Source organism: Eriocheir sinensis, chromosome 2, assembly GCF_024679095.1.
Source record: "Eriocheir sinensis breed Jianghai 21 chromosome 2, ASM2467909v1, whole genome shotgun sequence".
Lineage (NCBI taxonomy): Eukaryota > Metazoa > Arthropoda > Malacostraca > Decapoda > Varunidae > Eriocheir > Eriocheir sinensis.
Genome location: NC_066510.1, coordinates 7,324,259 through 7,341,758, shown reverse-complemented (window position 1 = coordinate 7,341,758; position 17,500 = coordinate 7,324,259). Strand labels below are relative to the sequence as shown.

The 17,500-nt window shown below is 42.2% G+C and overlaps 1 protein-coding gene across 1 annotated transcript in view; it reads right to left on the bottom strand.

Annotated features, from left to right (window-relative positions):
* LOC126998954 (homeobox protein HMX3-like) overlaps positions 1-13,242 on the bottom strand; it is an 18,328-nt gene extending 5,086 nt beyond the window's left edge. Inside the window, exons 1-2 of the mRNA XM_050861247.1 lie at positions 12,006-13,242; positions 550-755 (exon numbers count right to left, since the gene is read on the bottom strand). Coding sequence (XP_050717204.1) covers positions 550-755; positions 12,006-12,337 — 538 coding nt within the window. The 5' untranslated portion in view covers positions 12,338-13,242. The remainder of the gene's footprint in view (positions 1-549; positions 756-12,005) is intronic.
* Between the last annotated feature and the right edge of the window lie 4,258 nt (positions 13,243-17,500).

Here is a 17,500-nt window from a genome sequence, read left to right as displayed (position 1 = left end):
AAAAAAAGTGGAGGAGGAGCAAGTTTGTTTTTTGCCTTCAATCCTTGTCTTCATTTACTGTAAATGAGGCCATACTCTTTACGATCTCACACACACACACACACACACACACACACACACACACACACACACACACACACGGTCCGGTAGCTCAGTGGATAGAGCGTCTGCCTCACAACCAGAAGGATCGGGGTTCAATTCCCCGGCCGGGTAAAGATAAGTTGGGTTTATCTTCTTTCACGTGTAGCCCCTGTTCACCTAGCAGTGAGTAGGTAGGCGACGTCAGGCAAGGAGTTGTGACCTCGTTGTCGCGGTGTGTTGTGTGTGAGTGGTCTCAGTCCTACCCAAAGATCGGTACTATGAGCTCTGTGCTCTTCCGCAGGGGAACGGCTGGCTGTCTCGAGAGAGACCCGCAGCAGACCAAGAGGTGAAATACACACACACACACACTAGCGCGCGCCACACACACACACACACACACACACACACATATACGCATACACATACCTTTGTTCACTCGTCTATATATTTTCTTATAATTATGCTCACCTGCTTCTTTCTCTCTGGCGGAAGCGAGGGCTGCGAGAGGCGGGATGGCCCAGGGCGGGTACCAGGGGGCCTTGGCCGTGAGGGGGACGCCCATGGTGCCCAAATGAGTCATGTGTGAGGTGTGGTTAACCCCGCTCAGGTCAGGGTACAGCGAGAGGAAGGGGTGACGGGCAGCCAGGGCGGACATGTGGCTCATCAGGCCTAGTCTGTGGAGGCGAGAATCACACCATGAAGGCAGGACGATAGTTGCAGCGGTGCTGGTGGTGCTGGGAATGATTTTCGTGGTGATGATGATGATGATCATGATGATGATGACTAAGACTGCAAATATTAACAAATGATAATGACAGATATGTGAATAAAGAATATAATCAAACAACAACAACGACAACAACAATAATATAAATAATAATAATAATGATAATACTAGTACTACTACTACTACTACTACTGCTACTACTACTACTACTAATAATAATAATAAGAAGAAGAAGAAGAAGAAGAAGAAGAAGAAGAAGAAGAATAGTGATTGTAATAATAATAATTATAATAATAATATTGATGATAATAATAATAACAATAATAATAATAATAATAATAATAATAATAATAATAATAATAATAATAATAATAATAATAATAATAATAATAATAATAATAATAATAATAATAATAATAATAATAATAATTATTATTATTATAATCATCATCATCATCATCATAATAATAATAATAACAATAGTAGTAGTAGTAGTAGTAGTAGTAGTAGTAGTAGTAGTAGTAGTAGTAGTAGTAGTAGTAGTAGTAGTAGTAGTAGTAGTAGTAGTAGTAGTAGTAGTAGTAGTAGTAGTAATGATAATAATAATAACAATAATAATAATAATAATAATAATAATAATAATAATAATAATAATAATAATAATAATAATAATAATAACATCAACACTTTATGAAATAGTAACAATACTACTTCTACTACTAATAATAATACGGCTACTACTACTACTACTACTACTACTACTACTACTACTACTACTACTACTACTGTTTCTATTGCTACTCGGGAAAGTGGTGGCTAAGTAGTCAGCGTGCGGGCGTGGTGTCCTGAAGACCAGAGTTCAAATTCCGCCCGGTTCTAGAAAATGACAATTTTAAGTCATCGCCGCGTGACCGAAAACAATCCATATGCTGTCCTGATGGCCACCTATCAACCCGAACTCTAGCGAACCTCTCTCAAGAGGAACAAGTGGAGCTCGGTGGGGCAGCATAAGGCAAGTAAAAATGGCACTACAAATAAAATACTTGGCCGAGCGGCCATCAGACCATCAGAAAGTTCCACATAGCTGCATGGGCTTTGGGCCAGACGTAAAAGAATTACTACTACTACTACTACTACTACTACTACTACTACTACTACTACTACTACTACTACTACTACTACTACTACTACTATTACTACTACTATTACTACTACTACTTCTACGGTTACTACTACTATACTACCACTACTACTGTTACTACTACTATTACTACTACTACTTCTACTGTAACTATTACTATACTACTACTACTACTACTACTACCATTACTACTACTACTACTACTAATAATAATAATAATAATAATAATAATAATAATACTGCTACTACAACTACTACTGCTACTTCCAAATCCAAAGTAGTATTAGCAGAAGTAGCACAGGCAATGTCAGCAGAACTAGTATAGACATATATATTAAGACAAGTGTCTTCTTTTTAGGAAAAAAAGTGTTTTATATATTGAGAAACACGTGATAAAAGATAGTTTTACGCAATCGTCAAATGATGAAAAGACAAAACCTTGTTGCACCACGAAACAACTCAGAATACATGAGAATTATATAGATTAATTAATTCAGTTCACGACATACAAAATTATAGAGAAATGGATAGGCGACCTCCTTTCATCCTTGCATTTCTCCCATCCTAGCTTTTGGGTGCAGAGAATTTGGCGGGCGTTGTGGCCTGCATCCTAAGACGTAATATTCTCATAGACGTTTTACGTCACTGCACTGATCTGTGGCGCCACAGAGCTTGTTTTACTTGAGAAATTCGATAACTAACTATTTTGTCGCTTGAAATATTACTGGCTGCCATGTACCTCTCCTGGACAGTTTGGTGTTTAATTTTATATGGTGCAGGGCGGTGTTGACCCAACGAGTATAGTTTCGCGATTTTGTAGATGCAACCTATACTGAAGAACCGAGCTCTAAGTGTCTATACACGCGGACGGCACATTTAGGGGATTTTATAGGCTTAACACCACGCTTCTTCCTGTTCGAAGGGCGTTATAAGCCTAAGCTCTTAGAAAATCATTGTGTGTAAAGCATATTCTACATACTACTGCCAGACGCTTCCACATGACAAAGTGTGATATTTTAATTTCGAAAAGTGATGGAATCCGGGTAGGCAAAGAAGCGGCCGACCAAGCAGAGGTGGAGCAAAATGCGAGGATGCTGACCCGAGGGAGGATTTAGAGGAGAGGATGGTATTCGATGGAGGGACGCGGACATATTTATTGGACACGTGGACCCCATCAAGACACCTCTCTAACCAAAATTATGGACATTTTTTTTTTCTCGGTATATTTCAGTCTACTTTTTTGTTGGGGCAGTGTTTTCAGGGATTTTTCTTATGATTCTGCCTGTTTTTAACGTTCCACCGCCGGTAGGCTGTCTGAAGGGGCATGGTACTCGACCCAGCCCGTTCTGGCACAGGCAAGGCCTGCTTGGCTACTGCTATCCCCGTAACCTCATATCTGATACTCTTTTAGAGATAATCTAAAGTTCGGGTTGACTGGTGTGTTGTCTTAGGCCACTCGGCGATGACTAAAAATTGTCAGCTTTGTAGCGGCGGGCAGGACTCGAACCCAGGTCCTCCAGGACGCCGCGCCCGCACTCCGACTACTCGGCTACCGCCTCCCTAAGTTTCTATACACCTGCCTCCTATACCGTTAAAAAGAATATATATATATATATATATATATATATATATATATATATATATATATATATATATATATATATATATATATATATATATATATATATATATATATATATATATATATATATATATATATATATATATATATATATATATATATATATATATGAGAAGGACACCTGCACCTTCATGCCGGGTTCCAGTTAGTGAGCCCAACACGGTTGCCGTACGCCCACTTCTCCATCCATCTTGTTGCGATGGTGATGGGCCAAGTCAGTATCACAATGTCTCAGGATTGTGGCATGTACACGTATGCATTATTCCTGCTATAGTCGGTTCCACGAGAACTGGCATAGATTTTCCTTCTGGGGTGGACTCGCGGACTTGGCGTCATTGCTTGAGTGACAGTCTCCGCGCCGCTCATTGGCTGTTGTTTACTAGATCTAAGCTGGGGCAATTTCGTTTGTCATGACATAGCCTACTACCTCTCGCTCTCTGCTACCTTTTAAAATCAACACTTTTGGTATATAAATGTAGTTATTCATATAATCGCTCTTCCTTATGGCTATTTATTAGTTTTTCACCCACAAATATTAGAAACATATTTCAGGAATAATGATAGGACGATGAAATAAATGAGAAGGTTCTTGCCTTAGGGCAATGTTTACGTTATGACTCCGTAGCATCACTACACATTATGTTAGTACTAAGTCAGGCCTGAAAATATACCAAGAAGTCTTACAATAAATGAGTTAATTAGACTGTAGCCTAGCGCTGAGTAGTTGTAAAAAGTAGTAAAAAAGTCTAGCATCAACCCCAACGAAAATACCAAAAACCAACAGGCGCTTCAGTCGCTGGACATTGTCCGTTTACGTGCAGTTCTGACTTAGTTTTGTTATGGATGTCGTTTCAGATTAATTTATAATAGTTCAAAAGGCACATACTTATCAATAAATATATTATTGCATTAGTTTTTATCGGTGCAATCTGTTACCTTATAGCTCACAAAGGGTTTTGGTAGAAATACAAAGCCAATTTTATGCGCATCAGATTATGAATTGGCCAATGAGCGCGCAGTACCATCACCCATGCAATGATACCAAGTCTGCGAGTCCACCCCTGAAGGAAAATCTATGCCAGTTGTCGTGGAACCGACTATAGTATTCCTAAGAAGAAAATAATTTTTTCATGATAAATTGAGTTATGCATAAAACAAAATTAGTTTAGTTATTTTCTTATCTTCTATTTTAACAACAGCGCGTTTGTATCTCACTCAGTGAATGTCCCACAGCTTATTTTCTGATATGTGGACTTATTGCAATAGTCTCTATGAGTTGGCGAACATTCCTTACAAAACGCAGTAATATAACGCATAAATCACGCAACAGCTTATTGTGGCATGTCTATGGTCAATATGATGGACAACTTTCACTAGTCTATCATTCGGACGCATAAACCTCACCATAAACCCATCCACTAACCTGCATCCACTTTTCCGACGCATAAACTCCGGTGCTCCTCACCTGCACCATCTTTCAGACCCGTAAACCCCATCCCTTCACAGCTGCCTTTCAGAGGCCCAACAGATGTAATTTTATTTGCTGAGCCCCACCCCTTTTCGTGATAAAGGACCAGTTCATAAAAGAAGTATTTTGGTCAATTACTGCAGTGTAGACGGAAAGATTAACGGTGATCCACTTATTAATTGGATTTTAAACAATATTTAAGTGCCGATATATCGAACAAAATTTGCATATTTACTAAGTAAGGGGGAGCACACGCCAGGAGGCATGTGGCTTCACTCATCCGCCGCCTCCAGTTCCGACGGTCCCCCGAGCGAGCCTCCCTATATCCTTCCTTCCTATCTCGAGTCCCTCCAGCGATCCATCAACTTGTCTCATCCATGAGTTACATGATATCTTTATATTTGTGCCTTACAGCCTCGTAAAGAAACAACCATATATATATATATATATATATATATATATATATATATATATATATATATATATATATATATATATATATATATATATATATATATATATATATATATATATGAGCAAGAACGATGTCCGTTAAGCGTGCAATGAGCTCATATAACCCGAGTTGGCGTTCAAGGTCTAAGCTTGTTACAGGCCTCGATTCAGTTTCATAAAGCAGTCGCTAGTTCTACACGAAGTCAATCTAGCGGTACTCCATGATCATGCGAAGGCACTATTATAAGTACCAAAGGCATCAACCCAAAGACATCCTTCAAGTATGTTTTTTTTTTCTCTCTCTCTGTATACACATAAAACTCCTTTTGTAGCTTTCTATTTACTTACACACTTAGCCACCTATTCTAGTATCGATGAGCTAGTAAAAGTAGGAGTTACATAAATGCACAAAAATCAGTAACCTTTCCTTTTTCATCAAACTGTTTCTTTACTCTGTGTTTATTTTCGTATCTGCCATGGACACATTTCGCCCAGGTGCGCGGGACGGCCGGTACTCCTGCTGCTCTCAGTAATGGGCCAAAGCGGACAGGCAAAACCAGAGACCAGGATCAAATTCCGTGAACCAGACGCTGCTGACGCACAATATTTCGTTTGCGAGAAAGCTAGTGAATCACCGCCGTTACTTTAGTGCACCAGCCCCGGGGGTCATCGTGCTCACCGCTTTTACTGCACTTTGATGTACCGCAAGCTGGGTTTGGGGACAGCCAGCACTTTTTGTATGTGGTTTGTCTGGTATTTCTGCTGTTGTGCTGTTGGCAAAGCGACTTATCGTAACTGAACGTCAACATTACAATTCCAAGTTAATTTGAGTTTTAATGTGTGCTGCAAGTTGTTTTCATAAATGCCTCTTTGAGTTTATCATAATGTGTATCTCATTTGGAACACTATGTCCTGATATACGGTGCTCGATGCCAGACACATTCAAATCCCAATACAGCAACAGGAAGTCTCTCCGCCCCATCACTTATGGGGACAAACCAACGCAAACCACCCGCCCCGCCCCGGTCCACCAGGGAGGCTTGGTGGCACACTCCGGCACCCCAGGGGCTTTTCCCCGGGCACAACACGATCTTCATCATCGCTATTATTCGAAGCGGCCCTGACGAATAATCAAATGAAAAAAAAAGTACGCGAGTGCCTGGCATGAGGTATAACATGGTTTATTCAGTAAATTGCTTACATCGAATTATATACTTGGTGGGATGTGCACTTCGCTTTACGGTACGCAAATGGTAACACTTTACGGGTGCCGCATCACCACACACAGCGCCATTAGTGTAGTGACGGAGCCGATCTGTCCCGCAAAAAACATTTCCCGGCTGAATTCATTTTTTTTCCATTTCTTTGTTTCTTTCCACTCTGCGGTCTGTGCCTCGATTCCATCACTGGCTGGATGCCGTGGTACCTGTCACCCTCCTCATTTTTCAGCTACATTAGCGTTTGCTCTTAATGTGGTCAGTTACGTCCCCGCCGACCCAGGCATGCATATCAGTGACCCAAGATTATACGATAACGTTTATTGCAAAAAAATGAAGAACCGAGACTTGTAAATTGCAGGATCAATTTCTTAGTCGGTGACTTGTGTGATGATTTGTTGTGTGTGCCGATGCAGGATCGTGTGTGTGTGTGTGTGTGTGTGTGTGTGTGTCCGGAGCCACAGCGCCACGGCGGGGAAACGCGGCGCCGCGGGCCCGTGCCGGCACCCTTGGCGCCCACCCTCAAGTCCTCGCCGCGGAAGCCAACAGATAAAAAATAAATTAACGTTGTTGTTTGAAATATATTTACTGGATCAAGTCATTACTAAATGAATTATAGCGGAGTTACTATATTAAATACTTTTACCAAACCGGCACTGGTAATTCTGCATAAAAATGTTTATTTATCTCTAACGGTAAAAAATACATATATATAAATTTGTGAGCCTCATTTATCCTGCCAATTATGCAAAGATTTCCAGGTGGACCACAAATATGTTTTTAAAAACTGAACTGTTTTAAATCGTAGTGGGCAATTAGGGGTCTACAGCCGGCCTCACGATAATTATTATTTATCTGTTATAATTATAGGATCTTTGGTGCTTAGCGAGGCTGTGGCCGTGAGCGCTTAATTAGTAATGAACTACATTGTCATAATGACCATTAATTAGTGAGGAGTGGAAAGTTGCGGGAGGCTGCTTGAGGGTTTGGTTGGGGGAGAAAGCACCTGGTAACAACCTATTCTGACTTCCCGGAGGCGGGACGACACTCCCCCAAGTAGCCACCCTACACGAAGCCTCTTTCATTACAGATTGCTATAGCTTCCCTTCCCTTCTTGCCTCCATCCATGCTTCAAGGGGAGGGGGAGAAGACTTATACACTTTTCGTCGCCCGGGCGACATGCACTGCACACTTACATCCATTCATATATATATATATATATATATATATATATATATATATATATATATATATATATATATATATATATATATATATATATATACAACCTAACGCGAGGCTCCTTCCGCAACGACCTGAGCTTCTTTTCCTGACTCCTTCTCAAACAGGAACAAAGAGACCCCTATTTCACCTAACTTTACCTAACAATCTAAGCAATCCCAACCTATCCTTATCTAACCAAACCTAGCATTACCTAATCTCAGTTCATCTAACCCATCTTAAACCAAATCCAACATAGATCACTTATCTCTCAAGCCAACCTAACACTACGGGAGACCTCTTCTGCCACACCTTCAGCTCCCCTTCCCGTTTCCGTGTCGTATGCCATATGAAAGGTAAAGGTAAAGTGGGTGCAGACGCTTTAGCTGCGCGTGGCTGCGGTGCTTATCTCCCTGGCACTGTTACTTTGAGCCTGTGATGGAAAGAACCTATTACCCCGGGACACGGGCCGATATGACATCCGGGTTGCCAGAGTTTACCTTCCCCAGGTTTCCCCAGGTTCCCATTTATCGATCATCCCGAACGGGAGGATGTACGGCTGGGTGAGTTGCACCGGGCCGGGATTCGAACCCAGGCCCTCTGATTCGTGACTAAGCACGTTAACCACTGCTCCACGGAGGCACTTAGGAAGGATAACTTTTCATGCCGAGGTAATGCACATGTGTTGCTTCCACAGCAATCGAAATCCGTCTTATCTATGCATCAGTTATCTCCCAGCTCTCAACAATATGTCAGTCATATTTCGAGCAAAAGTTCGAGTCTGGAACTTCCTTTTATGCTGGTAAATATTATTTTCCGCGACGCTCTTTAGACTCCCTCTATATCTGTCTCTCCTCAGGGCCACCGAGCTACGCAAGCCATCCTCTCACCTGTCACTGCTCCCGTTTCCGTTCCATCTTCATAGTCTCTGCTCGAGTGTACATTCCTTATATCAATATATGAATTTCAAATAATATTAAAGCTCCTTTCCGACCATTTCCTCTCCTCTCCTTGCACCCATCTTCGTTTTGTAGCTCTGTACTTTGCCTCCAAAATAGACTAGCAACCTTAAAAGCATTGCCCATGTGTTCTACACGATGTTGGCCTTAAGATAGTCGAACTTTCTTATTAAGTCGCCAGTGTTATCACCCCTCATACACACACAGGCATATATACATATCGAAATATCCTGTGGAATGGAGAACACCCGCCAAATATTTTTTTTCCAATACTGAAATTAATTGACTTCCTGTTGTCGTATACGATACGGAAAAAAAAAGATGCCTACTATCCGTATGCAGTAAATGCTACAATGAATGTCGTTTTCTAAAGAGGCAGGTGGCTGACACTTCTCTGCGTTATTGAAAATTTCTTACACTGTTTGCCAGGCGCTCACAAGGCCCCGGTGTCTGTAGCCCCAACACGTCTTGTCTGCAGTAATCCCCCGCTAGACAGCCATGGCTAACGTTACCGTCACTTTATCAAACATATAGGTTACTGTATTACTCCGCGTCTGTTCATAATCGTGGGCAAACGATCCTGCGGCGGGAGTAAGGTAATACTTTTCGCCGGCTGAATTTTTCTTTCCTGACTTCCGCTCGCGGGGGCCTTAGCACCGCCGAGGCAACTACGGCCAGCGAAGACAAACTCGGCGAGATGAAAGAAGGAAAACGTCAACTGTAATTTTTTATACCTGTGACGAGAATACTTATACTTAGCTATGGGAATCCTCCTAATATATATTTTCCTAATTATTGAAAGGCAACACATTAACACGGAGAGGTCAACAAGGAAGAGCGTTAGTAACTATTGTGCAGCGAGAATAATCATGTAGCTATGGGACGCCTGCTGTTAGTTTTACCTGGATACTCACTGGCAAACACGCGCTGCACTTGGCCGGGTTGGTGTACGCAATTACCGCTGAGCTTCTTTTATCTCTATAGCCAAGTGGAGGACGAAACTCACTTAACCCTATAGCAAGAGAGAGAGAGAGAGAGAGAGAGAGAGAGAGAGAGAGAGAGAGAGAGAGAGATTAAATTCATTATATTATACCGCTGTGGATGGGAATATGAATTACAAACTCAACTGAGGTCCCTAGTCCCTCGTCACTGGTGGGATGCACAGACAGCAGACCGCCGTTCCACGCCTCCCGGTGCCCCTAGCCCACGCCGAGTCTCGTCTGAGTTTTCCGCAATACAGATGATAGCGCCTATAGACGAGCGCCCGTTGTACCCCGGCGGTGACATAAAAGTTAGCTGCAGCACATGTTCGCACAAAGGAGGTCAGCGCTGTACGAGAGTGGCCGCTCCACTCAGGTCAGCGTTGGAAGGTGGCCGCTGAAAGGAGCTGTGCGTAATAGAGATCGTTCGCCAGCCTAACTGAAAGCTGGTTTGCACTACAACGAAGGTGCTATTGAATGATGTTCTGACCCCCTGGCGCAGCCGAACATTACCGGCAGAAGATGGAAGTTTATATAGAACTTATGAAATGTTTCTTATACAATCCAAAGGACTATCTTAGTAAGGATGCAGGGACAGACAGGCAAACAGACCCTCGTGCCGTTGAGAGGCACAAGAGCACCCCTCACCCCTCGTGGTTCCGAAGAACACTTGAATATAAAGACAGTAATCTAAAGGTTGTTGAGGACTTTTGGTCCTGACGAGGCTGCAGGAGCCGACACATCTATCATGTCGCGTTCCCCGCTGTAGTACACATAAAACTGTTTAGAGAGGCATAGAAACATCCCTCCTCCGTCTTGCTGTTTCGTCGACCACATGAAAATTGTTTAATTCAAATGTCATGGAGGACTCCCGGTACAGGGACTGACAGACATAGTCACATAGCGCTCTTGCCACGAGAGGTCCTTAGCTGTGGATGGTGACTAACATTTTAGTTATTAAAAACACAAAGCTATTCCTGCTTACTAGATTGTATTAGCCCTATTATTATGTAATAATATTTTGGGTAAGTCGGCGACATCTCAGCGTTCGTTATATTGCTCATCGGAAAAATGTAGACGGTTGACCGCATGTCGATTTTTTATGAGTATATATTTTCCAACAAACCAATATAAATGTGTCCGGCTTGTCGGGAAGAATGATAAGTACACTCCTGTCGTGCGTCGCCGACGGTCTCATCACAAGGAGTGCATTACGGCATATTAATTCCATCTCCGATGAGTGGAGCGTCGTGGTCACCAGATCAAGGGGCCGCATGGGAGGCGAAAAATGTTAAGTTATACTTGTGCTTTTGAGGTCATTTCTGGCATAAAAAATAACATTGTTCGTCAAGTTGTTTGTAGCCTTGGCGCTCATCTTCGTTTTCTTTGCGACACATATTCAGTGTTCTCAGACTCTCCCGTGATCGAAACACTGCCTCCCGGAGAGATTACCGAACAGCTGTGTATGGGTTGTGCGCCGTCCAAGCCACACAAACTACGGATGCCCGCGGATCAACAATGAGGAGCCTCTGCAGGATGGAGGCGCCGATTAAATCAGTATTTAATATATATATATATATATATATATATATATATATATATATATATATATATATATATATATATATATATATATATATAAACACGAAAAGTAAAGTGGTCATTCTAATTGATGAAAAAATGTTTCCGACTACTGAAGAAGTGCTGGTTGCCTTTTATGTGATCTTGACCAAGATAATACTATGGTATAAACGAATATGAATGCGGGTAAAGTAACAACGCATTAAATTTAAGGAAAACAAAAAGAATATTCGTCCATAAATATACGGCGAAAGGCTTTATTTTTTTTGTCAGCGTAAACGATGTAAGAACCATAATTTTGATTCATTATCAGGCAACGTGAGGGATCCGTATCCGCACGGGATTGCAAATGTGAAACTGCGGTGAAAATTTGTAGTTTCAGCCATAATTATTTGCTAATATATAAACATGCATTACTATCAAACGGGTATATTTAAATCAGTGATTTTCTTGTGTGACATTTAACAAGGCAGGAGAGTTGGCGGCATGCATTAGTTGAGGGCCGGGGCCACATCAAGTATTTAGGATCACGTACCTAGCGGCGAGAGCGTCATGCTGGTGCGTGAAGGGGAACGGAGACTCGCAGGCGGCATCCTTCTTCGGGTCGTCACGGCTCAGGATACTGGAAATACTGAACGATTTGTGCGAGGGTGGTGAGGAAGTCTTTGGTGAACTGGCCCCGCTGTCTGAGCCGCGAGGAGGGGCGGGACTGGTGCTGGAGACTTCGGGGGAACCTGATATTCTTAGGCCATCTCCTAGGCTGCCCACGGCTGATGCTGGAGAGCGCCTACCCAGGGGTGATGGTGACCTGCTGTGGGCCAAGGCGGGGCTGCCGCGGGTGATGACGCTGGCCACCTCGTAAGACATGGTGGTGGGCGGCTAGGGTTGCGTGGGCTCCGGCCGTCCAGGTCACCTCATAGCGGGGCTCCACGTGTTCCCGCGCGCCGCCACGCTCCTCCCGCGCCGCTAATACTCACAGACGTGGCTCAGACAAGGCCAAAGTACGCTTTAAAAAGTTCGACAAAGTAGGCAAACAATTGATCACTATCAGTCACTTTGAGTTTCTGTGTAGCGGGCGTGGGACATAAGCACAAATTAGGACACTTGGAGCAAGCGGCGCCAGACAGGTGAGGAGCAGGTGAAAAGTGCGCTTATTGCTTCGGTGCCGAACGCCGAGTGACGATAGAGTCAGAGAAAAAGCGAGCATTTGAGTGTCTCAAGTGGGCCCGCCATTTCCCCGCCCACAAGACTAATGGCTTCGATCAGCTAGCTGGATACAACCCTCCATTGGCCGCCCGGCAAGAGGAGGCGTGGCTCGGGTGCCTGTCCCGTCCGCTGGTTGGCTAAAGAACTTGAGTGTCGCGGTATCATACTATCGTTGATTGGCTGAGCGGCAAAGTTAATTTCACGCTGTTACAAGTGTAGTCGGCGCGTAAGTGTGGAAGGCGACACCTTGGCTGACGGCTCGGTGGATTGGGCCCCGATCTCTGAATAATTTATGGGGGATCACACACCCAGAAGTCAAGATGGCTCAGACAGTGATACCTTGCACCGCCCGAGTAGCCGGTGCAGGACTTGCGAGGGAGAAAGGATGGTTAGCTCGCCTCCAACCACACCGCTTTTACTGGGTTATCGCTCCACTTTTTATCCTCTTGGCGGCCCACCTGGGGATTTGCCGACACCCTCCCCTCCCCCACGAAAACACCGCCCACAATGTCGTTACCTCGTCCCTCGCCCAGGCGGTGCTGATGACTCGTGCAGCGCTCCCCCCTCAGGCTCCCTTTCTCCAACGACACCATGACCACATCCCTCCTCACACTGGAAGCATGATTTAAGAATTTGACACGTGCGACAAACACACACACACACACACACACACACACACACACACACATATATATATATATATATATATATATATATATATATATATATATATATATATATATATATAATCTCTCTCTCTCTCTCTCTCTGATGGTGTGGATGAACATCTTAAGATCAACCAGAACGCTGCAATACTTCCGCTGCTTTGCTTGACAGCTTTACGGTTCTTCCGCGTTTCTAGATCAATGACTATATGTTATAAACATGAAAGTCCAATATGCCTATTTCAAAACAATGGTATTGTTCATATACTTTCGCTATGCATCCCGTTAGTTTTTCATGTTGCAATATCTATTCATAGAACACAGCTTTCCCTAAGATATATGCTATACGAGCTCCGAGGAGTGGAAGGTTTATCCGCTTCTCATTTTATATCCAATATACTTCGTTCGTGTTCAGTACACTACTTTCACTAAATGTTTTTTTATAACATAGTATAGGTATAATTGTTATTACAGATAGGTATTGAAGGTGTGTTCGATAGCCGTTGTGGCTCAAGGATTATTTCCTCCATATTAATCAAAGAATGACGTTATAACATAACACTGAAATAGCAAACTTATTTATCCGAAAAATCGAACACAAAGAACTCAGCGTGTCTCCCACGTCATAGCCACTTGGAGCAACAGAACGAGGCTTGCGTGAGACTCCACAAAAGCTGGAGCGGCACGTGTGTCTGTGAATCCTTTGGCTTCAACCCGACTAATAAGTAATGTATTTTTTTGTCAGTATATATGTGTGCTTGTGTGTGTGTGTGTGTGTGTGTGTGTGTGTGTGTGTGAGAGAGAGAGAGAGAGAGAGAGAGAGAGAGAGAGAGAGAGAGAGAGAGAGAGAGAGAGAGAGAGAGAGAGAGAGAGAAAACATAATAACGAAACGCCAGGAGTCTGCAAGAGGCCTGAAAGCCTACTTAGTGGAACTCTGTTGACCTATAACTTTATCTTTTACCAATTATCTTTTCGTTCATTGAAACTATGTACCCTCTTCTTGAAGGTATCTACCGTATTGACACTCATCACCTGACTGTCAGCCTGTTTCACTTCTCTGTTTCTTAACACAACGGAAAATCTTCTATAGGGCGGGACTGGTGGACTGGTGATGGTCTCGTTCGCTCATTGGCCTATTCTTAACTTGTTGTGACGTGGTTTTGTCTAACATTTGTTAGCCTAGCAGCTAGGGCTACCAAAAGAAACGTAGGAGTTGGTAGCTAACATAAAGGAGTTTACATTAACATAGACGACTGTTACCTCTCCTCTTTAGCATTGATGTTTTTTATATACATAGTCTATTTTTTCATCAAAGATAAAATGGAATTGCCACAGAGGTGCTATTTTTCCGCGGAAAAGTTACTGGGAGCTGATTGGTTGAATAAATGTTGAATAAATGTTAGTATTATTATAAATGAAACAAATACCATGCAGGTAATGAGAATCAATACTTATTTACTTATTCCGGTTTTCCCCTTCGATATAGATATTGTCAACAAAAAATGATAACAAGTAAAGAGATTATAAAGTATAATGTTCTGGTAATTCTCCATTGGTTCATATTAGTCAACCAAATCAGCAACACAAGGATGTGTTTTGATTCCTGCTACTTCATATATAACTTTTTCACATTTTAACGCAGATTGAAATAGATTGCGATAAACTGAAGAAAAACATGTAATGATCAACTTTTTCTTTCTCAAGTCTAGAGTCTACTCAAATAACCAAGATGAAAACACGAGTGCATGAGTTATAGCACTGTGAATTCCCTCTGTAGATCAGGATACGTCAGATAAAACTACACATTAAAGTATTTTTGACACTAATGAATATAACACTAGTTATGGACATTGCTGTCCCATGCCCTATAATGCGTGAAAAATACATACGAAATAGTGTGTATCCGAGCAAATAGCTTATCTTGCTGACGTGGATGACTGATGTTAAGTCGCGACCTCAGCACGTTACTTCACTCTTTACTCGTTATCATTTCTAATTAATTGACATTACATATATCGGAAGGATAAACTTTAGTTCATAAATAAATTTATATTCACGTTACCTGGTAATAATAAAAAAGAAAAACAATGATGTCATTCATACATAATATATTCATTAAATCAGCAAGAAGCAAACTTTCGGAGGAAAAAGGCAACTCTATACGGACAAATCCATTTTCACCTCGATAGAAAAAAATGGCTTGCTGTAATATTTCTTACAATCGCTCTTCCTTACCGCCACTTATTACATGCAAATAATAGATAGACGTCCCAGGCACGACAGCAGGGTGAAGGGGTACAGAGGGTATATTTGCCTCAGGCTGATGTTTATTACGTAAACGTTGTGACCAAATAATGGCTAAGGAAGTACAAAGAAGTCTTACAATATATGATCTAATGAAGGATATCGTGTAGACCGCTGACTGGAACTTTGTAGCAGTAGTAGTGGAAGTAGCATTATTATTATTATTATTATTATTATTATTATTATTATTATTAGTAGTAGTAGTAGTAGTAGTAGTAGTAGAGTAGTAGTAGTAGTAGTAATAGTAATAGTAGTAGTAGTAGTAGGAGGAGGAGGAGGAGGAGAAGGAGGAGGTGGCCGAGTGGTTAACGTGCGGGCGTGGTGAGCCCGAGGACCTAGCGTGGACAAAGGGCCGCTTTCACAGTCGTTTTGTTTGTTTTGATCGCTACCAATGGCGCCGATCGACGCTATAGTTTTCCACGTGAAACTGGCTATGGGGTAGTGGCAGCTGCAGAGGAAGCGAGAGGTGTTGAGAGTGTGTGGTAAGGTGCGGGGCTAGGCTAACTCCACAGCCGCCACTACCCCATCGGCCAGTTTTAAGTGGAAATTCTAAAGCGGCGATCGTTGCCATTGGTAACGATCAAAACAAACAAAACGACTGTGAAAGCGGCCCTAAGTTCGAGACCCACCGAAACACGCTGGATTTTCAAGTCATCGCTGAGTGGTGGAAGATGACCCATACACTGCCGGGACCTACAATCAACCTTAACTTCAGCGAATTCTGTCAAGAGGAGCACCATATAGGGCACCCTGGGTCCAAGCAAAAGTCATACATCACGGCAGCCACTATAATTAAAATTAGCCTGCGCCACTAACTCCCTGGGGCCGTCCTTAAGGCCTCTCAAGAAGGCCTACCGGCACTACAGGCAACACAAAAAAGTAGCAGTAGTACAGTAGTAGTAGTAGTAGTTATAGCAATAATATAATGACATAGTAGTAATAGCAATCGTCGTCGTAGTAGTATAAAGTATAGGAGGAGCAATAGTATATAGTATAGTAATAGTTAACAGTAGTAGTAGTTGTGGTAGAAGTATTATGGAAGAAATCCCGCCGTCACAAGACCCAAGTATCGAACTGTCATCTGCAGTCTCTTGATGTTGTTCGTTTACGTGCAAATCCGACTCACTTTTCTGCAAGCTTGAACAAGTTGAAAATTGGCCAATGAACACGTGAGGGCCACAGCAATAACATAATGTCTGAGTATACTATCCTAACTGACTTTCCTGAGCCCTGTTCTTTGAAACTGTAATATCTTCATAGGTTGCAATTAGTCTGTCGAACTCGGTATCATCTTCAAATTTACTAACACATTACTTATTCACTGGACCAGTCACTGACTGGACCGAATACTGAACTATGCGAGGCCCATTTTGGTGGGCCAGATTTTTTACCGATTGTTTTCACTCTTTATCTACGCCCTATAACTAGTTCAGAATTCTCCCATACCATGAGCTTTTAACTCTAGTAACAGTCGATGATAGGTAACTTTGTTGAATTCTTCACTAAAATTATATACATATCAAAGCATAGTTCTCACTTCCGTCTACCGCTAAAAGTAGGCTACTATATTATAGATTATAGAAAGACGAGGGATTGGCGAGGCATAATCAGTGCTGGTGCTGTCATAAATCAATGTATACAAATCCGGGTGATGTCGAATACTCCCGACAATTACAGACTCCTATACTTAATGCTTATTTATGACATCAAACTGAGAAAACGATAATCAAATGTAGTGATCTATATTTTTTTTAAGTACGTTTCATAAACTTGTCACAAAAACCAGAATTCATTGAATTCCTGTACATTCAGGCCAATAGGTCGCGGAGAATCTCACGGCGTTCCTTCATGACCC